This window comes from Gracilinanus agilis, chromosome 4 (genome assembly GCF_016433145.1).
Source record: "Gracilinanus agilis isolate LMUSP501 chromosome 4, AgileGrace, whole genome shotgun sequence".
NCBI lineage: Eukaryota > Metazoa > Chordata > Mammalia > Didelphimorphia > Didelphidae > Gracilinanus > Gracilinanus agilis.
In genome coordinates, this window is record NC_058133.1 from 492,595,499 (window position 1) to 492,613,844 (window position 18,346).

The 18,346-nt window shown below is 42.2% G+C and overlaps 1 protein-coding gene across 1 annotated transcript in view; it reads right to left on the reverse strand.

Moving 5' to 3' along the window:
• LOC123244493 (multidrug and toxin extrusion protein 1-like) overlaps positions 1–18,346 on the reverse strand; it is a 61,995-nt gene that overhangs the window by 6,548 nt on the left and 37,101 nt on the right. Inside the window, exons 9-14 of the mRNA XM_044673004.1 lie at positions 17,711–17,824; positions 17,546–17,613; positions 11,945–12,053; positions 11,680–11,755; positions 10,182–10,251; positions 8,507–8,639 (exon numbers count right to left, since the gene is read on the reverse strand). Of these exons, the coding sequence (XP_044528939.1) occupies positions 8,507–8,639; positions 10,182–10,251; positions 11,680–11,755; positions 11,945–12,053; positions 17,546–17,613; positions 17,711–17,824 (570 nt within the window). The remainder of the gene's footprint in view (positions 1–8,506; positions 8,640–10,181; positions 10,252–11,679; positions 11,756–11,944; positions 12,054–17,545; positions 17,614–17,710; positions 17,825–18,346) is intronic.

Sequence of the window (18,346 nt, forward strand, 5' to 3'; positions counted from 1 at the left end):
TTCCTCAAGTACAGTAATTAAATCAACACTATTTGTTCCTTCTGGAAAGGCCATGACAATTAGCCACTGAATGATCATCTCTTTGTGATTTTCCGGATCTTTCCCTATTGCCCATATATACTGTTATCCCCTTTCAGAAGGAATGAACACATGAATAATGCACTTATTGAATGCTCTCTAGGTGCTAAGCCTGGGGTGCAAATAAGAAACAAAGGCATCCCTGCCTTCTAGGAATCCATGTTCTAATGAGGGAGAACAACCATGGAGGATTTCAGTTGCAAATCCAAAAAAGTCCCAGGGTCCTTTAGGGACAAGAACAAAGCAGACATCTCTTTTTTGTTGTTTTGAAACTCTTATTTTTGATACTACATTTTGGTTCTAAGATAAAAGAGCAGTAAGGGCTAGGCTGTAGAGGTTAAGTGACTTGCCCAGGGTCATACAGCTAGGAAGTATCTGAGGCCAGTTTTGAACACAGGACTTCTAGTCTCTATCCACTGAGCCACAGTAGCTGCCCTGGCACTTCTTTTTAAATGTTATTTCCACCGATGAAATCTTATTCGTTTCTGATGTTGGCTTTGGTGACGATAATTTTCTTTTCTGGGTCTTTAGGAGCAGTGACGGGGCTATGTATCCACAGGTACTGCTTCCTGGGATGATGGCTGTAGACTTTGGGCTGGAAGCAGGTCTGTTCCCAAGGCTCTTGGGTTCAGAGTCTTTGGCTGTTTCCATCAGGCTGGAGGGAGATAGTAGTCAAGGGGGCAGTGGAGGATTGGCTTTCCTGGTCCGTGCTGCTTCCTATTTCTCCGCCCAGCGTACCCTGCTGCCTTAGCTAGGCTGGCCTGCCTGCCCTGTGTGTGGCAGTGGGTGGGATGGGTAGCCCTCTCTCTCCAGGACTTCCTTTCTAGGATGCCAGCTGCCAAGGGCTGAGCTAAAGGTGAACTGGTAGCTTTGGGTGGAAGGATTGCTCCCACTCCAAGCACTCCTGTGCCCACCTGACAGTTGGCAGTAGTAGATCAACATTTGTTGCCAGTGGTGATGAAGAAGGCAGGGACTGTCTCATTTTTTTTTTATCCCTAGCATCCAGACAGGCATGTAGTAAACTCTTTACTCATTCACTATAGTTTTGTAGGGGATATAAGACATGGACCAACAAGAAAGAGAGATGGATCAGTGGACAGACTGTTGGGCTGGGAGTCAGGAAGACCTGAGTTCAAGTTCAGTCTCAGATACCTATTAGCTGTGTGACCCTGGGCAAGTCACTTTACCTCTGTCTGCCTCTGTTTTTCTCATCTGTAAAATGGGGACCATTCTCTAACAGAGTTGCTGTGGGGATCAAATGAGATAATATTTGTAAAGTGCTTTATAAATGCCAACTATCATTGCCCTCATCCTCTTTACCAATTATAACATAAAATAGAAGGTAAAAAGTATGAAAGAGAAGACACTCCAAAAGAGTTAGTTATTGGGTGGGGCATTACTGTTGCTTACCTTAGGGGAAGCCAAGAAGGACCCAGGACTGGGGCCAGGGCACTCTCCAGTTTCAGCAAACATAGAGACATTTTTGGCCTTGCAGACCATGGTGTCTGCCAAAGGCTACTGAGAGCAGACGAAAGAAGGTGCCGGGCCAGAGAAGAACAATGTTTCTCAGGATAAACTATTCCAACAAGAAGAACTGGCTACTGCTCTGTTTTCCTAAGAAGGGGAGAAGAGATCGAGTGATGGCCTGATGCCTAAAGTAAGAGCAGGCACGACCGAGTTCCTCTAACCTATAGTGGGACTTCTTCCAGGACGACATCCAGGCCTGAAGTTTCTTGAGTCAGTCCCAAATTGTGGCGTCCTTCAGAGCTGTGTGATTATCCCTATTCTTCATCTCTGAAGCCTCTTGTCGCGTGAGGCCATTCCTAGAATGTTTAGGGTTCAGTCATTTCCAGTTGGGTCTGACTGACTGTGTCAGACCCATTTGGGATTTTCTTGGCAAAGATCCTGGAGCAGTTTGCTGTTTCCTTCTGTAGCTCATTTGACAGAGGAGGAAACAAAGGCAAAGAGAGTTTGGGGTTTTCTTGGCAGAGATATTGGAGTGGTTGGCCATTTCCTTCTCCAGCTCATTTGACAGAGAAGGAAACTGAGGCAAACAGGGTGAGGAGACTTGTCCAGGGTCACACAACTAGGAAGTGTCTGAGGCCACATTTGAACTCAGGTCTTCCTGACTCCACACCTGACACTTCATCCATTGTGCTACCCCCAAGCCCCTAAAGTGTGGCAATCACCTAATAAATGCCTGCTGTCTGATCTTTAGGATTTTAGGAAGAAATAAGCTATGTATATAAAGGATACTTTCTACAAATCTCTTGATTTTACAAATAGAAACCAGGGGATGGGGGCACTAGATTGGAGTTGGGGAGAACTGTGTGCGTCTCACCTCAAGCATTTACTAATTCTATGAGCCTGGACGAGTCATATCTCTGAGCCTCAGTCTATCTATCATCTCTTAAATAGGGACAATAATAACATCTCAGGAGCCCCAGAGCAGAAGTCCATACTGTGGTCTTGTCTAATGGTCAAAGTAGAGGCTGGTGGAGTCCTGAGGCCAAGCTGGTCAATCACTTTAACCTCTTCAGACTACACTTTCCTGATCTATAAAATGAGAAGGGCAGAAGCTAATAACCTTGAAAGTCTTTTCGTGATCTATATGGTGGGTAGAGTGCTGGGCTCAGAGGAAGAGCTGGGTTTGAATCCTCCTTTAGACTCTTATTAGCTCCACTTAAGCTCTCTCACCTTTGATTTCCTCCTCTCTAAAAAGAGTCATAATACCTCCACCTTAGAGTTGTTCAAGAACCAGAGACTACACATACATGCACATATACAATATATTCATACACATACAACACACATGCACATATATGTATATATTGATGCATGGACACATGAATGTCTACAGAGCTCTAGTGCTGACCTCCTTGCTGTATGCCTGTGAAGCCTGGACACTCTCTACCAGTGCCATGTCAGGAAATGGAATCGCTTCTGCCTGAAATGTCTTAGGAAGGCTCTGAAGATCGCCTGGCAGGACCCCGCTGTGGGCTTTTCTCCAGCTGAACTGCCAGGCAGTCAGACTCTGCTGCAGAGCCGCACCTCGATGGGCTGGCCACGTGCCTCCAATGTCAAATGTCTGTTTGCTTAAAAGGATATTTTACGGAGAACTCACACAAGGCAAGTGCTGGCGCGGAGCTCAGAAGGAGCGAGACAAGCACACTCGCAAGGTCTCTCTGAAGAACTTTGGTTATAGATTGTGAGACGGAGAGACACGGACACAGGACAGACCGGTCAGCCTGGCGCCGACCCAGCAAAGAAGGGGCAGCAGCTCAAAAGAAACACGAGATCCAGAAATCGAGAGAAATCTCCAGCCCAAACGCTTATACAGGCTATTAGTGCCTCCCGATCTCCCGTGGGTCTGTCCAGCCATAGTTAGACACACCGTACACCGACCCTGACACAGTGGTGCCACTTGGGCTTTCTTTGAGCACAAAAGACAATAATGATGCAGGTATAAAACTACACATATATGTATGTCTACCTACGTATTTCTATCTACCCCTCTCTTTCTCTCTATCTACCTCTCTCTCTCCCCCTATATTTCTCTCTCTCTATTTACCTCTTTCTTTCTTTCCCTATATTTATCTCTCTCTCCCTCTCCCTCTATCTCTCTTTCTATTTCTCTATCTACCTCTCTCAGTCTCCCTAAATCTCTCTCTCTCTCTCCCCCATATCTCTCTATCTACCTCTCTTTCCCTCTCTCCCTTTATCTCTCTTTATCTCTCTCTCCCTATATCTTTTTCTATCTACCTCTCTCTTTTCTCCTCTCCCTTTATCTCTCTTTATCTCTCTCTCCCTATATCTTTTTCTCTCTCTTTATCTATCTAGCTACCTCTCTCCCCCAATATATTTTCTCTTTATCTATACCTACTTTTCTCTCTCCCTTCTCTCTGTATCTCTCTCTCCCTATATCATTCTATCTCTATTTACCTCTCTCATTCTCCCTAAATCTCTTTCTATTAACTTCTCTCCCCCATATTTCTCTCTCTCTCTCTCTCTCTCTCTCTCTCTCTCTCTCTCTCTCTCTTTCTCTCTCTCTCTCTCAATCTCTCTCTCTCTCCATATCTGTATTTCTATATATCTTTATCTATCTCTAGCTTCCTCTCTCACTATATCTCTCTTTTTTTACCTCCCTCTTCCCCTATATTTCTCTCTTTATCTATCTCTACCTACTTTTCTCTCTCCCTTCTCCCTGTATCTCTCTCTCTCCCTATATCACTCTCTCAATCTCCCTAAATCTCTCTCTATCTACTTTTCTCTCCCTATATCTCTCTTTCTCTTTATCGATCTACATCTATCTATCTATCTATCTCTCCCCCCCCCCCCCCCCCCAAAGCACTGACCTTCCAGGGTAGTTGTGAGGATCAAATGAGATATTTTTTGAAATGTCAAAATGGCAAGCTGCTGAATGTTTCTATATTAAAGTGAGATCTTGGAGACATGAAGCATTTCCAGTTGAAATATTTTGAGGGTTTTAGTCTTACTGTTTTCTTTATATAACCAGGATTATATCCTTTTGATGCAATTAAAAAAAAAGGTCCAGTCCACCTTTCACTCCTGTGCCAAGCAATGGCCCTAAGTCACTGCCTTGTCTATAAAAGCTAGGGGGCATTCTCATGGCTTACCAAATGAAAAAGCTATTTAGTCTGGCATTCGAGGCTCTTCACTATCTGGTTCTCAGCTACATCTCGTCAGACAGAGATTCTCAGAGTTGGAAGGGGGACCTCTGAAGTCACCTAGTCCAAACCAGACCCAAGCTAGAAGCTGGCTAGTAGGGATCCTGCCCCTTGCTGGAAGACCCCTGGTGATGAAGAGCAATCTCCTGAGGGAACCCATTCTGCAGCCTCCTACTTCCTGGGACCCCTGAGAAATCAGGAGTCTTTGAGTTGAAATACTGCCTCCAGATGGCCTCCATTTGCCTCTCTGGATCTCAGTTCCCTCATGTGTAAAATGATGGGGGTTGGACTAAGGTCCCTTCCAGTCTATAATCCTTGAGTCCTGCCCTGCCTCGCCCTGCCCCTGCCTTGACATTTTGTGATCTGACCATCCTTTAGGTTGGCTCCTTCGCTATTTGAACAACTCTTAGGCTTTCATGAAAATATTATTGAATCTGAGAACATCTACAGGAGAGAATGGGCCCAACTGGACTTGAAGTTGATTCTGGATATCAGATGTTCTTTCCCGGGTTCTGGGGTGTAACCGAGCACTAATGAATAAACACAAGCTACGTCTCTCTCGGCTCATTTGCTCGGAAATGGATGTGTGCCCTCTTTATCATCCTCATCACCCTCAGACAGACTTATCTGTGACGAGCCTGTGTTCCCCAGTGCTATTATTTTAGGAAAAGAAGCCATCCAGGGAGGCTTCGCCCAGTATTTTTAATTAGCTCTGGCTGGCCCAGACCCTAAAAGCTCCAGACTCCCACCCAATCTCAGGAATGTTTTCAAAGTCTCCCTGTACCCACTTTTGGTTATTTTCCACTTCAGCTGGGAGATCCTTGAGACCAGGGACTGTCTTTTGTCTTTCTATGTATCCTCAAACATTTAGCACAGTGCTTGGCACATAGTAGGTGCTTAATAAACATTTGTTGACTTAAGCTGGCCATTGCCATTTCAAAGTGGAGACCAACACCATTAGTCACAGAATTAGGGGGACAGCTAGCTGGTGTAGGGAGGCTGCTAAGAAGCAAAATGAGAGCTAGAAGGGACCTCAGAGATCATATAGCCAAACTTTCTTATTTTACAGATGAGGAAATCAAGGCCCAGTGAGATTCAGCAAAATTCAGCAAAGTTCCCAAGGTAATGACCCACAGAAATGGAATTTGTACTCAGATACCATGACCCTTAATTCATTGTTCTTTCTGTCATACTGTCTCCTCTCATATAAGAATCTTTTCTATAAGAAACCAATAATACTTCCAGTAACAGGGAGCTCACTACCACCCAAGACAGTTTATTTGACTCCTGGATATCTCTAATTGTTAGGACATTTCACTCTTTAAAAAAAAAAAATTTAACCCTTACCTTCTGGCTTAGAATTGATACTAAGTTTTCATTCCCAGGCAAAAGAGCAGTAAGGGTTAGGCAATGGAGATTAAGTGACTTGCCCAAGGTCACACATCTAGAATGTGTCTAAAGCCATATTTAAACCTCAAACCTCCCATCTCCTGGCCCAACTTTAGTCACTGGGTTACTTAGCTATCTTGACATTTCATTCTTTTAAAAATATTTTTGTTAGAAGGGAAGGTTTACTACCAGGAATGAGAGTACAGTTTTTTTTTCCCTACAGAAATAAAAGTGAACGTGATATAAAAACCAAAGGCATAAATAGCATTGCTGGGTTGGTACCCCAAAGAGATCATTGATAAACAGACATATGAAAATATTTATAGCTGTGCTTTTTGTGGTGGCAAAAAACTGGAAAACGAAGGGATGCCCTTCAATTGGGGAATGGCTGAACAAATTGTGGTATATGCTGGTGATGGAATACTATTGTGCTCAAAGGAATAATAAACTGGAGGAATTCCATGTGAACTGGAAAGACCTCCAGGAACTGATGCAGAGCGAAAGGAGAAGAACCAGGAGAAGGTTGTACACAGAGACTGATATACTGTGGTAAAATCTAATGTAATGGACTTCTGTACTGGCAGCAATGCAATGACCCAGGACAATTCTGAGGGATTTATGGAAAAGATGCTACCCACATCCAGAGGAAGAAGTGCAGGAATGGAAACACAGAAGAAAAACAACCGCTTGAACACATGGGTTGATGCAGACATGATTGGGGATGTAGACGTTAAATGACCACATCAATGCAACTATCAATAATATGTAAATAAGTCCTGATTGATCACACATGTTAAAACCAGTGGAAATGCATGTTGGATATGGGGGGGGAAGGGGGTGAAGGGGAAAGTAAAAACAAGAATCATGTAACCATGGACAATTTTTCTAAAAAAGATAAAATATTAAAAAAAACCCAAAGGCATAAATAAAAATGAAAGAAACAATGACAGCAAACCAATTTGCCTCAGCCATAGCCACTGGTCCAATATTGAGAATTTCCTTGTATTTTCTTTGTGTTTTGTATTTACTTGTCTGTGAATATTAAGTTCTTCCTTCCCTATTCCTTTCCCTCCAGCAGACTGTAAGCAGCTTGAGGGCAGGGAATGTTTTGGGTTTTTTTGTCCAAGTCTTCCCAGGGCCTACTATGAATGGACCTCATTATGATGCTGGAGACAGTACCACAATTCTCCAGGCCACAAGAATGGGTTCTGGGATTCCTGATGAAAGCTGACAATGCTCTCTTAGTGCATATAATCAGATAAGAATTCTGAAGTTTCTAGAGCTGAAAGTCAAAAGCTGGAGGAATTGTTTCCATAACAGATCCAAAGTGGAAGGATGTATTCAGGAGGGAAGAAAAGAGCAGAGAACTTGGCATCAGGAGCCCTGGGTTTGAATCTTGCCTCTAACACTTAGGCTGGGTGATTTGAAGATGGGTCATTTCATCTCACTAAGCCTCAGTTTTTGTAAAATGTTGAAATGAGGAAGGTAATAATAATAATAACAAAAATAAGAAGAACTAACATTTATTATGTACCTATTCTGCCAGGCAGTGTGCTAAGCATTTTACGAGAATTATCTCATTTCATTCTTACAATAACTCTGGGATGTAGGTGTTATTATTATTCATATTTTACAGTTGATCAAAATGAGGCAAACAGAAGTGACTTGTCCAAGGTCACACAGCTAGTAAGCATTTTACGAGAATTATCTCATTTCATCCTCACAATAACTGTGGGATGTAGGTGTTATTATTCACATTTTACAGTTGATCAAAATGAGGCAAACAGAAGTGACTTGTCCAAGGTCACACAGCTAGTAAGTGTTCGAGACCCCATTTCAACTCTGGTCTTCTTGACTTCAGACCCAGCTCTCTGTGTGCTATACGATTACCAAGGTCCCCTGGGAAATACTTATACTATCTGTCTCAAAGGGTTATGGCAGTATTCCACACCTAAAGTCCCTCACCTCTGTAAAGAAGTAAGTTATTAATAACCATCTCATCTAGAGATAGCTAGATGGTTTGGTAGAGCGAGCACTGGTCCTGGAGACAGAAAGACTTGAGTTCAAGTCCAGTCACAGGGTGACCCTGAGCAAATCACTTAACTCTGTTTGCCTCAGTTTCCTCATCTCTAAAAATGAATAACAGTATCAGCTTCCTCTCAGGGTTGTTGTGAGGACAGAATGAGGTGGTATTTGTAAAGTGCTCTGCAAATAAATGCTAGCTCTTGGCAAACTTCTTTGGATCATTCACTTTTCCCCAACTATTACCCCTGAGATGCCACCATCCCTTTGCTGATGTTTTATTACTTACAAATCATGATGGTTCTGAGGCTCAGGAAGTTATCGCTTACCTATCACCCCAAGGTCAGCTGCAAACATCAGCGAGATTCCAATGGGGAGACCAATGACATAATAGCCAATAGCATTCAAGATGGCCCCAATCTTCTGATTTCCTGATCCTCGTAAAATCCCACCGCACGTACACTGTTGGGCAGAACATAATTTTATTTTTTAATTTTTTTTGTAATTTGTAATTATAATTTATTATTATTAAATAATAAAAGGAGGTTCAGAGAAAAAGAAGGCAACAGCCACCCTTCCTTCTAGAGCTGGACCAACCCCCACACACCTCCTCATTCTTTTTTTTTTTTAATTTTTTAGAAAAATTTTTTCCATGGTTCCATGATTCATGTTCTTGCTCTCTCTCCCCCCGTCCCCCAACTCCCAGTAGCCGACATGCATTTCCACTGGTTTCTTCATGTGCCATTGATCAAGACCTATTTCCATATTATTGATAGTTATACTAGGGTGGTCCTTTAGAATCTACATCCTAATCGTGTCCGCATCAGCCCATGTGATCAAGCGGTTGTTTTTCTTCGGGCAGAACATAATTTTAGCAAATACTATTTGTGATTAGCGTGTTCTGGGATAGGGACTGGACCTGTCATTTATTGACAAGGGGGATTCTCACAAGAGGAAAACCCCCTCCTAATGGCCACTTTTTCTGCCAATTCCCATCTTAGAGAACAGCCCAAGCCCCTGCAAGGTTAAATAGCCTGTCCATCATCACACAGCCAAGATGGATCGGAGGTGGGCCTGGAGTCCAATCTTCCTGGCTTTGAGATCAACTCTCTACCCACTCTACCATGCTGGCTGTGTTGTTTCTAATCAGAGACTGAGAATCATAGAGAGCAACCATGGCTTAGAGAGCTGGCTTCAGAGTCAGCATGACCCAAGTTCAAATCCTGCCCCTGACCCTGGGCAGATCAGTTACCCTCTCCGTGCCCCGGGCAATACTCAAATATTACAAATCATACATCTGGTATTGATAGGCATTGATAACAAGAATTCCTTCATTGGGAGCTCCCTTCTATCGGATCCTAGGCACAGACCAAAAAAGGGAGGAGAAAAAAAGAATCATAGCTCATTAGCCCCGGCAAAGACTTTAAAAATTATCCAGCCTCAGAGCTAGGAGGAAGGGTAGGGAAAGTAGCTAAACAGCCGAAAAGGGGCATTTTATGAATGGGGCAGAAGGATGCTCTTTGTTGTTCTTTTCTATAACTATGTGAAAAACAGTGGAGTTTAATGGATAAAGAGCCCACCTCAGACTCATAAGATCTGTTTACACCATGCTTCTGATGGTTACACTCATGGGACCCTAAGCAAGTCACTTAACCTGTTTCCCCAACTATAAGATGAAGTGGTTGGACCCAATGGTTTGTGGAGTCCCTTCTTCTAATCCAATCCTCTTTAGTCTAGTAGGCAACCCACCCAGCTTGGACAAGAAGGCCTCTGAGCTCCCTGGATTCTGTGATCTATAACCTCCTGGACAAGCCACTTAACTTGGACCCAATGGCTTCTGGGTCTCTTCTCATTCTAGATTTATATTCCTATAATCTGTAGACTTTTGGCAAACCACCCAGCGTGGACAAGATGCCCTCTGGGCCCCTTCCTTCCCAGGCCAAACGTGTGATTCTCTAAGCCCAAGTTTTTCACACATACAAGAGGATTCTGTGTCATACTCACAGCAAAGCCATCAAAGAGGTGGGAGCAGGCGTAGATGGGAATGACCTTGGAGACGAGGGTGATGATGTCCCTGTTAGGAAAAGAAAGAGCAGGGGCTCGGCGACCATCCTCCGCTCCCAGGGCGGGCGCTGGCTTCCCGGGGTGAGGATGGGCACGTCCCAGAAAGGTGAACCGTTTTCTTGCTGTCCTCTGCTTTAACATCCCGCCTCCTCTACTGCCTCTCCCAAATGGCACCTCTATGGGGGCACCCAGTGAGCCTCCCTTACTTGTGAATAAGTGGTCTCGCTTTTGAATCCCAGATTATAATCTCGTTGAGGGATTTATTCCCGTTCTAAGACAAGCGAGCACGCGGAGAGCTGCCAATTATCAGCAATTTCTCCCTGTCTGCCAGCTGCTTCTCTGCTGCCTACAAACGTGTCAACGTCTTCTCCATCCTCAAAAAACCGTCCCTCGATCCGACAAGTTGTCCTGCTTCTTTCTTCCCTTTTGGGGCTAAATGCCTTGACGAGGCTTTCTGTGAGGGGCGCCTCCACTTCCTTCCTGGCTTCTGACCTCATCCTTCAAAGAAAGGCCTCTCCAAAATGACAAGAGCCTTCTCAATCCTTCCCTCCCATAAGAATGTGAGCTCCCCGAGAGCAAGGGCTCTTCTTGTCTTTCTCTGAATCTCTGGCACTTAGCACAGTACCTGGCACATGGTACAGGCTTATTGACCAACTGAGCCGGGTTCAAATCCCACCTCTGCCTTTTCCTGGCTTTATAATTCTGGGTAAAGCCATCTAACTTTTAGGGCAGGTGCTGATCTGCCCTAGGAGACGGCTTTCCATGTTGGAAGCTCCCCATATCTCTGATTTCTGGTTGAAACAATCAATCTCACCCCCATTCCCCACCCCCAGTAGGAAACACAAAGTAGGTGCTTAATAAAGTCTTTTCTTCCACATGGTGACTTTCCTCATTGAGGTTTCAATATATCGTTAAGATAAGAAATTGAATAGGAATTTTGGGGGACTTTTGTGGAAACTACAGACAACATAAGAAGGCCAACAGATGACACAGAAAAAATTTAAAAGCTCAGAAATACATACTTAACCCGAAATTTATAAAGTAGCATATACTTTGTATTATTATTAAATTTATAGCATTACTAAATCATTTATTTTAAAGTTTATTTAATCATTTATTTTTNTAAAAGAATGGTAAGGGAAGTGACTTGCCCAGGGTCTGAGGCCAGAAAGAATTATTTTTAAAGAATTTAATCAATTAGTAAATTTCATAGAGTATAGGGGTTCTTCCCCTTTTTTTATGTCATGGACCCTTCTGACAGCATCACAAAACTGAGACTCCTCACAATCATGTTTTTTAAATGCATAAAATATATCAAATTACAAAGAAAACCAATTATATTGAAATAATTGTTATTAAAGTATTTTCTTTAAAACCGTGTTGATGGACCCCCACCCCTTCTACCTGGACTCCTGCCATTGGGAGCCCACATACTCACTTGTCACTGGTGAAAATGTACCCAACAACATCCTTGCAGCTCGCAAGTATGATGCACAGGGTGACAGCAAACATTTCTGTGGGGAAAAAGAGGGTCCGAATAAGTCCCCTAATGCACTACAGAGGGAGAAGGGGCAACTGTTCACCAACTGCATTTCTCCCTGGTAATCCCAGCAAAATTCTAGGGAGGAACCAGTACGAGAGAGACGGACAGACAGACAGATAGACAGACAGAGGTTATTCTACAGCCAGGCAACACTAAGCACCTGTGGTCAGCAGAGAAACAGCTGAAGATATCTTGGCCTGCTTAATATCCCCCGCTCCCAGAGAGTTTCCCACATGAACACTGGCGGCCACACTGAAGCCCGTGGGGATCTGGAAAATATTAATCCCACCACCACCAAAAAAAAATAGTTAAAGAAGAAACAACCAATACAGCACGGCATTTAAGAACCTCTGACTGGTAGGATTTCTAGTTGTTGAGTTGGAAGTCAGACAGTGGCAGACCGTCGAGCCTCCCAAATCTGAATGAATGAAAATCAGAGGCAATAGGGAAGACTAGCAGACTTCTGGGATCTTGGGAGACACCCTCTGGTCACTAGCAAAGACGACAAAAGCTAGAAATAGTCATTGTTGAAAGGGTCGTAGAAATAGGCATAGTCATGCCACAAGGAATAATGAACTTGTAACTTCTTTCCAATTGTCCCCTATCCTCTGGTGTGGTCTAACAGAGAGAGGCAGGAAAACCTGAGTCTGAGTCTTGACACATTTGTGACTCCTGAGTAAATAATTGATCATCATCAGTTAACGGGCATCAGTTTCCCCATCTGTAAAAAAAAGGAATTTGAATTTGGCCTCTGAGTCCCTTCCAGCTTCAAATCTATATTTTCCCAAAAAGTACTTTTATCATATTAAGAAGTACTTTTGCCGGGGAGTATTAACAAAGAAGTAGAAACAAAGGAATAGATTGGAGAATAGATAAACAAGTTGAGGTAAATAAATCGACTGGAATATTACTATTCTTTAAGGAATGGTGGAAGGCTGTGGAGAGAAAAACATTAAAAAATAAAGGTGGTGCAAATTAAAACAACGCTGAGATACCACCTTGTAACTATCAGGTTGGCCAATATGACCATAAAGGAAAATGATAAATGTTGGAAGGGATGTTGGAAAATGGGGACACTCATACATTATTGGTAGAACTGTGAACTGATACTGATTCTGGAGAGCAATATGGAACCATGCCCAAAGCACATAAACCTGTGCACCTCCTTTGATCCAACAATATCATTACTGGGCCTGTGTCTCAAAGAGATCAGAGATAGGGGAAAAGAACCTATTTGGACAAAAATATTTTTAGCATCTTCTTGCAGGGGCAAAACATGAGAAACTGAGGGAGTTAGAATTAGAAACTATTCCCCATCAATTGGGGAATAGCTGAACAAGTTGTGGTATATGGTGGTAAGTGGAAAACTATAGTGCCATAATAAATGACAAACAGGACGAGTTCAGAAAAGCCTGAAAAGACTTATATGAACTGATGCAAAGTGAACAGAAGCAGGGGAACACCATACAATGACAGAAATAGTGTATGATGATCAACTGTGAAGCATTAAACTATTGTCAGCAAAACAAGGTTCCACAATGGCCCCAAGAGACTCATGATAAAAAGTGTTCTCCATGGACAAAGAAGGAACTGTTGGGGTCTGGCTGAAGATCAAAACATGCAATATTCCACTTTCTTTCCTTCATGTGTTTTTTATTGTATGTGTCATATTTACCTTCTGTCACAGCATGAGGAATATGGAAATATGTATTCCATGAAAGCAATGATATAACCTACATCAGACTATTTGTCACCTTGGGTAGAGAGGAGGAAGGGAAGAGAGAATCTCAATCTCAAAGTATTAGAAAACAGCTGTCAAAAATTGTTTCCACGTGTAATTGAAAAAAAAATTTAAAGATAAATTTAAAAATAAAGGCGATAATATTAATAAATGTTAAAAAAATAAAAAAGTAAAGATGATGTAAAGCAAAAAATTGGGCAGTGAGGTGGCATAGCAGCTAGAGATGTCAGGCCTGGAGTAAGAAAGATTCATCTTCCTTTGTTCAAATCTGGCCTCAGAACTTGTGACCCTGGGCAAGCCACTTAACCCTGTTTGCCTTAGTTTCCTCTTCTATAAAATGAGCTGGAGGGGGGCAGCTGGGTAGCTCAGTGGATTGAGAGCCTGGCCTAGAGACAGGAGGTCCTGGGTTCAAATCCGGCCTCAGACACTTCCCAGCTGTGTGACCCTGGGCAAGTCACTTGACCCCCATTGCCTACCCTTACCATTCTTCCACCTATAAGTCAATACACAGAAGTTAAGGGTTTAAAATTTAAAAAAAAAAAATGAGCTGGTGAATGAAATGGTGAACCACTCCAGTATCTTTGCCAAGAAAAACCTCAATGGGGTCACAAGGAGTCAGACACAACTGAAATGAATGAATGAGAAAAAACAAAAAATATTTAAAATTTTTTTAAAAATCTAAACTCTGGATTGATGAAAAGTTAGTAGAAAGGACATTCTGTGTTGTGTGTGAGAACACTGAAAGGGAAGACTAGGAGGCTAGTTGATCAAACACCAGGAATGCCTGAAATTTGGAAACGCTCTTTGGTAGTTCTTAGAAAGTACTATGGATGACACATGGAAAACCCAGTGGAATTTCTCATTGGCTATGGGAAAGGGGTGGGAGGAAGGGAGGGCAAGAACATGAATCATGGAACCATGGAAAAATAGTCTTAATTAATTAATTAAATAGACTTAAAAATATGTAATTAAAAAAAGAAAGTCCTGTGGCTTTCAAGTATCTTGAAAAGGGAGGAATGGGAGGGGTAGGTCGCTCAGGCATCAAAGGCAAAGGATAAGAGTTGGGTGACCCAGGTGCTGCACTGGCACCCTAGGAATGTGGCAGGGTCTACACAGAGACAAGGATAAGATGAGAAGGTATAGACAAGTTATCACCTGAGCTAAGGGAGGGAGGAATTCACATTGATGAGATCCCAAGTTCTGGAATGATAGAAAAATAAAATATTACATACTCTAAAATACAATGCTCAAAGCATGGCAGAAGGCAAGATAGCAGGAATAGAAGATTTGATGCCAAGTGAATAGGCTCGTGCGTTTAGCTATACTCTGGTTTTACTGCTTTCTGGTTTCTCCAGTCAGAGGAAATGTAAACTTACTGTTTTGAGCTTACCCCAGACCTGAGCGTGCCTTGCTTTCCCATCTCATCCTACCAACCCACTTAGGCCATTTTGATAGCTGCCCTGGTCCCAGTAAGGTATTATTATTACCTCCATTTTTCAGATGAGGAAACTGAAGCTCAGAAAATCATAGGATCATGGAGTCATTGGTTTAGAGTAGGAAGGGATATCAGAGGCCAGAGGAGGAAACTGAGGCTAGGAAAAATTAAGTGACCTTCCCAAGGTCATAAAGGAAGTGTCAGAGGTAAGGAGAAAACCCTGGTCTCTATCAGCTCCAGGTTTGGCCCTTTACCTCCCCTCCACAGCACTGCTTCATGGAAAGAAAAGATTTGTAACTGGCATTCCAAGTACCTGCTTAACCAGTTCTGGTTTTTCATTGGTTTATCATTACCAGTGTAGTCAGAGACAACAAAGTTTTAGAAAACAATTTGCTCTCTTAAGTGCTAAAATATATTCCTTAAACTCAATAATATTGGTAATAATTAGTAGAAATAATAATACTAGCTGTCATTTCTGTAGTACAGCACTATACACATTACCTCATTTGATCCTCAAAACAGTCCTATGAATTAGGATATTGCTATTTTCATTTTACAAATGGGGGAACTGAGGCTAAGAGGTTAAGAGACTTGCTCAAGGCCACCTAGCTATCTGGGACAGCCAAGTAGTGCAGGGTATAGAGTGCCCGGCCTATAGTCAGAAAGATTCATCTTTCTGGGTTCAAATCTGATCTTGGACATTTCCTAGCTATGTGACCCTGGGCAAGTCACTTAAACCTATTTGCCTCAGTTTCCTCATCTATAAAATGAGCTAGAGAAGGAAATGGCAACTATACCAGTATTTCTGCCAAGAAAACCCCAAATGGAGTCATAAAGTTGGATATGAAACGACTGAATAACAGCAAAAAACCTAGCTAATAAGTATCTGAGATAGAATTTGAACTCAGGCCTTCCTGCCTCAAGGTATATACAGCATTCCATCCTTTCACCAGGAGGGTCAAACTCAAATAGAAACAAGGCCTCTAAAGCCTATATGAGGATCTCTGCAGGCACACAGAAAACCACATATTAATAATTTTTAAGTTCTTTGTATTTTTTATTTGTTTTGTTAGCTATTTCCCAATTATATTTTAATCTGGTTATGGCCCCAGCAGCCTTTATAAATCTCCTATTGAAAGATCTTCTCTTTACCATTTAACCACCTTATAGTCATCAGCCCAACACACTCCTTTTCTTCTATCCCAATGTTGTTATTCAGTCATTTCAGTCATGTCTGACTCTGCATGACTACATTTGGGATTTTCTTGGCAAGGATCCTAGAGAGGTTTGCTATTTCCTTCTCTCACTTATTTTACAGATGAGGAAACTGAGGCAAACAGGATTCAATGACTTGCCCAGGGTCACATAGCTAGTTAGTGTCTGAGGCTGGATTTGAACTCAGAAAAAGTCTTCCTGACTCCAGGCCTGGTGCTTTGTGCACAACGGTGCTCCCTAGCCCCCTTTTATTTTAGGAAGATGCAAACTTTATCATATGCATACCCCTTCCAAATGTTCCCATGCAGAATCAATGAGGCCTAAATTCATGAGGTTTTATTCTACCTTTGCTAAGCTTTAGATATAGAGCTAGAAGGGATGCTAGAGGCCATCTATTCTAATCTGCTAGACTTAGAACTGGAATCAATCTGAGGAGCCTCCAAATCTAACCTCCTTGTTTACAAAGGAGGGAAGGTCTTTGTAAGGTCCAGAGAAGTTACATGGCTTGTATAAAGTACAGCTAGTAGGTAGGTGTCTGAGGTGGAATCTGAACCCAGTTCCTGAGATAGAGCACAAGTCTTGTGCCCTATTCCCTCTGGTAGGCTGCTTCCCACTCCTTCACTTTACAGATGAGGATTCTGAGGGTCAGAGAGGTACCCAGCCCTAAGTCACATAGGTAGTAAGTGGCAGGCATGGTTCTTGGTCTCTAAATCCAGCATTCTTTCTAGTGGGCCACATTGAGCCAGTTGCCAGGCTCTGCCTCTCAGACTCTCAATAGGAGAGGCACATCTGTTCTGCTATTTATTACATATGGCCTTAAACATGTGACTTCATGCCCCTGTTCCACAGTTTCCCTATCTATAAAATAAGGGGTTTCGATGAGATGACTTTTATGTTTTCTTCCAGTTTTAAATCTATGACCTTAATCTCTCTGGGCCTTACTTTCCCCATTTGTAAAATGAGGAGGCTGGATGAAATGACTTTTGTGTTTCCTTCTAATTCTAAATCTATGATCCTAAATCATTTAATCTCTCTGAGCCTCAGTTTCTTCATTTGTAAAATGAGGGATATGAACTAGATGTCCTCTGAGATCACTTCCAAATCTTCTAATTCTATGCTCTTATGATTTGATTTTAATTCTAAAATGACAGCAAAAGACAATAAAAGGATTCTGCATGATACTTTCTTTTCATATCACATTTATGATTACATAATTTTAAAAAAATATGCTAGCATACTAGGAGGGGGTCAGTCCCATACCAGCAGCCCTAGCTACATAAAGCAAATAAATATTTCATCTATCCTTTCTAGTTCCAGGTACTGGGAAAGAAATCTAACTAATATCACACTGGGAATCCTTAGCCCCTTACCATGTATACTATTGTAGCCAGCTCATAGACAACAGACTGGGCTCCCAGCTCCACCATGCTGATGGTACCTGATGAAAAGATTCCATTTACTCCCTGATTTAAGTGGCAGTTATCACCTTCCCACTCCACATGTCCTCTTCTAGCATCACCTGTCCCTGCACTGACCACTGAGGAAGCTCCCGATCTCATACGCCCACCACTCAATGCAGAGCATGAGCATGCTTGGAATGGCCAGCTGAAGGAAGGAGTCCCATTCATGTAGGCACTCAAGAGACCATCCTGTAGGAAGAAGATAAAGAAATTCCTTTCAATGCAAGTAACAGTTTCCCCTATCAACAACTTTTATTCTCATCCTAGTTGCAATAATTTTGTTCATGCAGAAGCTTTTTCAACTTCATGTATAAGCCACAATACTTTTTCTCATATAAAATTTTTATTTATTGATGAGATCAAAAACAGGAAATTTATGTGAGAAACAGAAAAAAGGAGATTGACTAGAAACAGACAGTTCTGAGAATATCTGAATGAAAGCAGCCCCTCTTTGGCAGAATTGTCTGATGGTAAAGATGGCGCCAGTGCATTGTTCACAGCTGTTAATTTACAGATGACTATTAAAATAATCAGACTAATTATGTCTTTTTTAATTGGTCCTATTTATAATTAATTAATTTTGTTCTGGAACTAAGTCATGATTCTTTGTCTTTTAACTTAATTCAGGAATTTAGTTGACCTGTAATGAGTTTAGAATTTCAGTTCTGTTAATCTTGTTTCTATTCTTGTGTTAAGGAAATTTGTTACCCT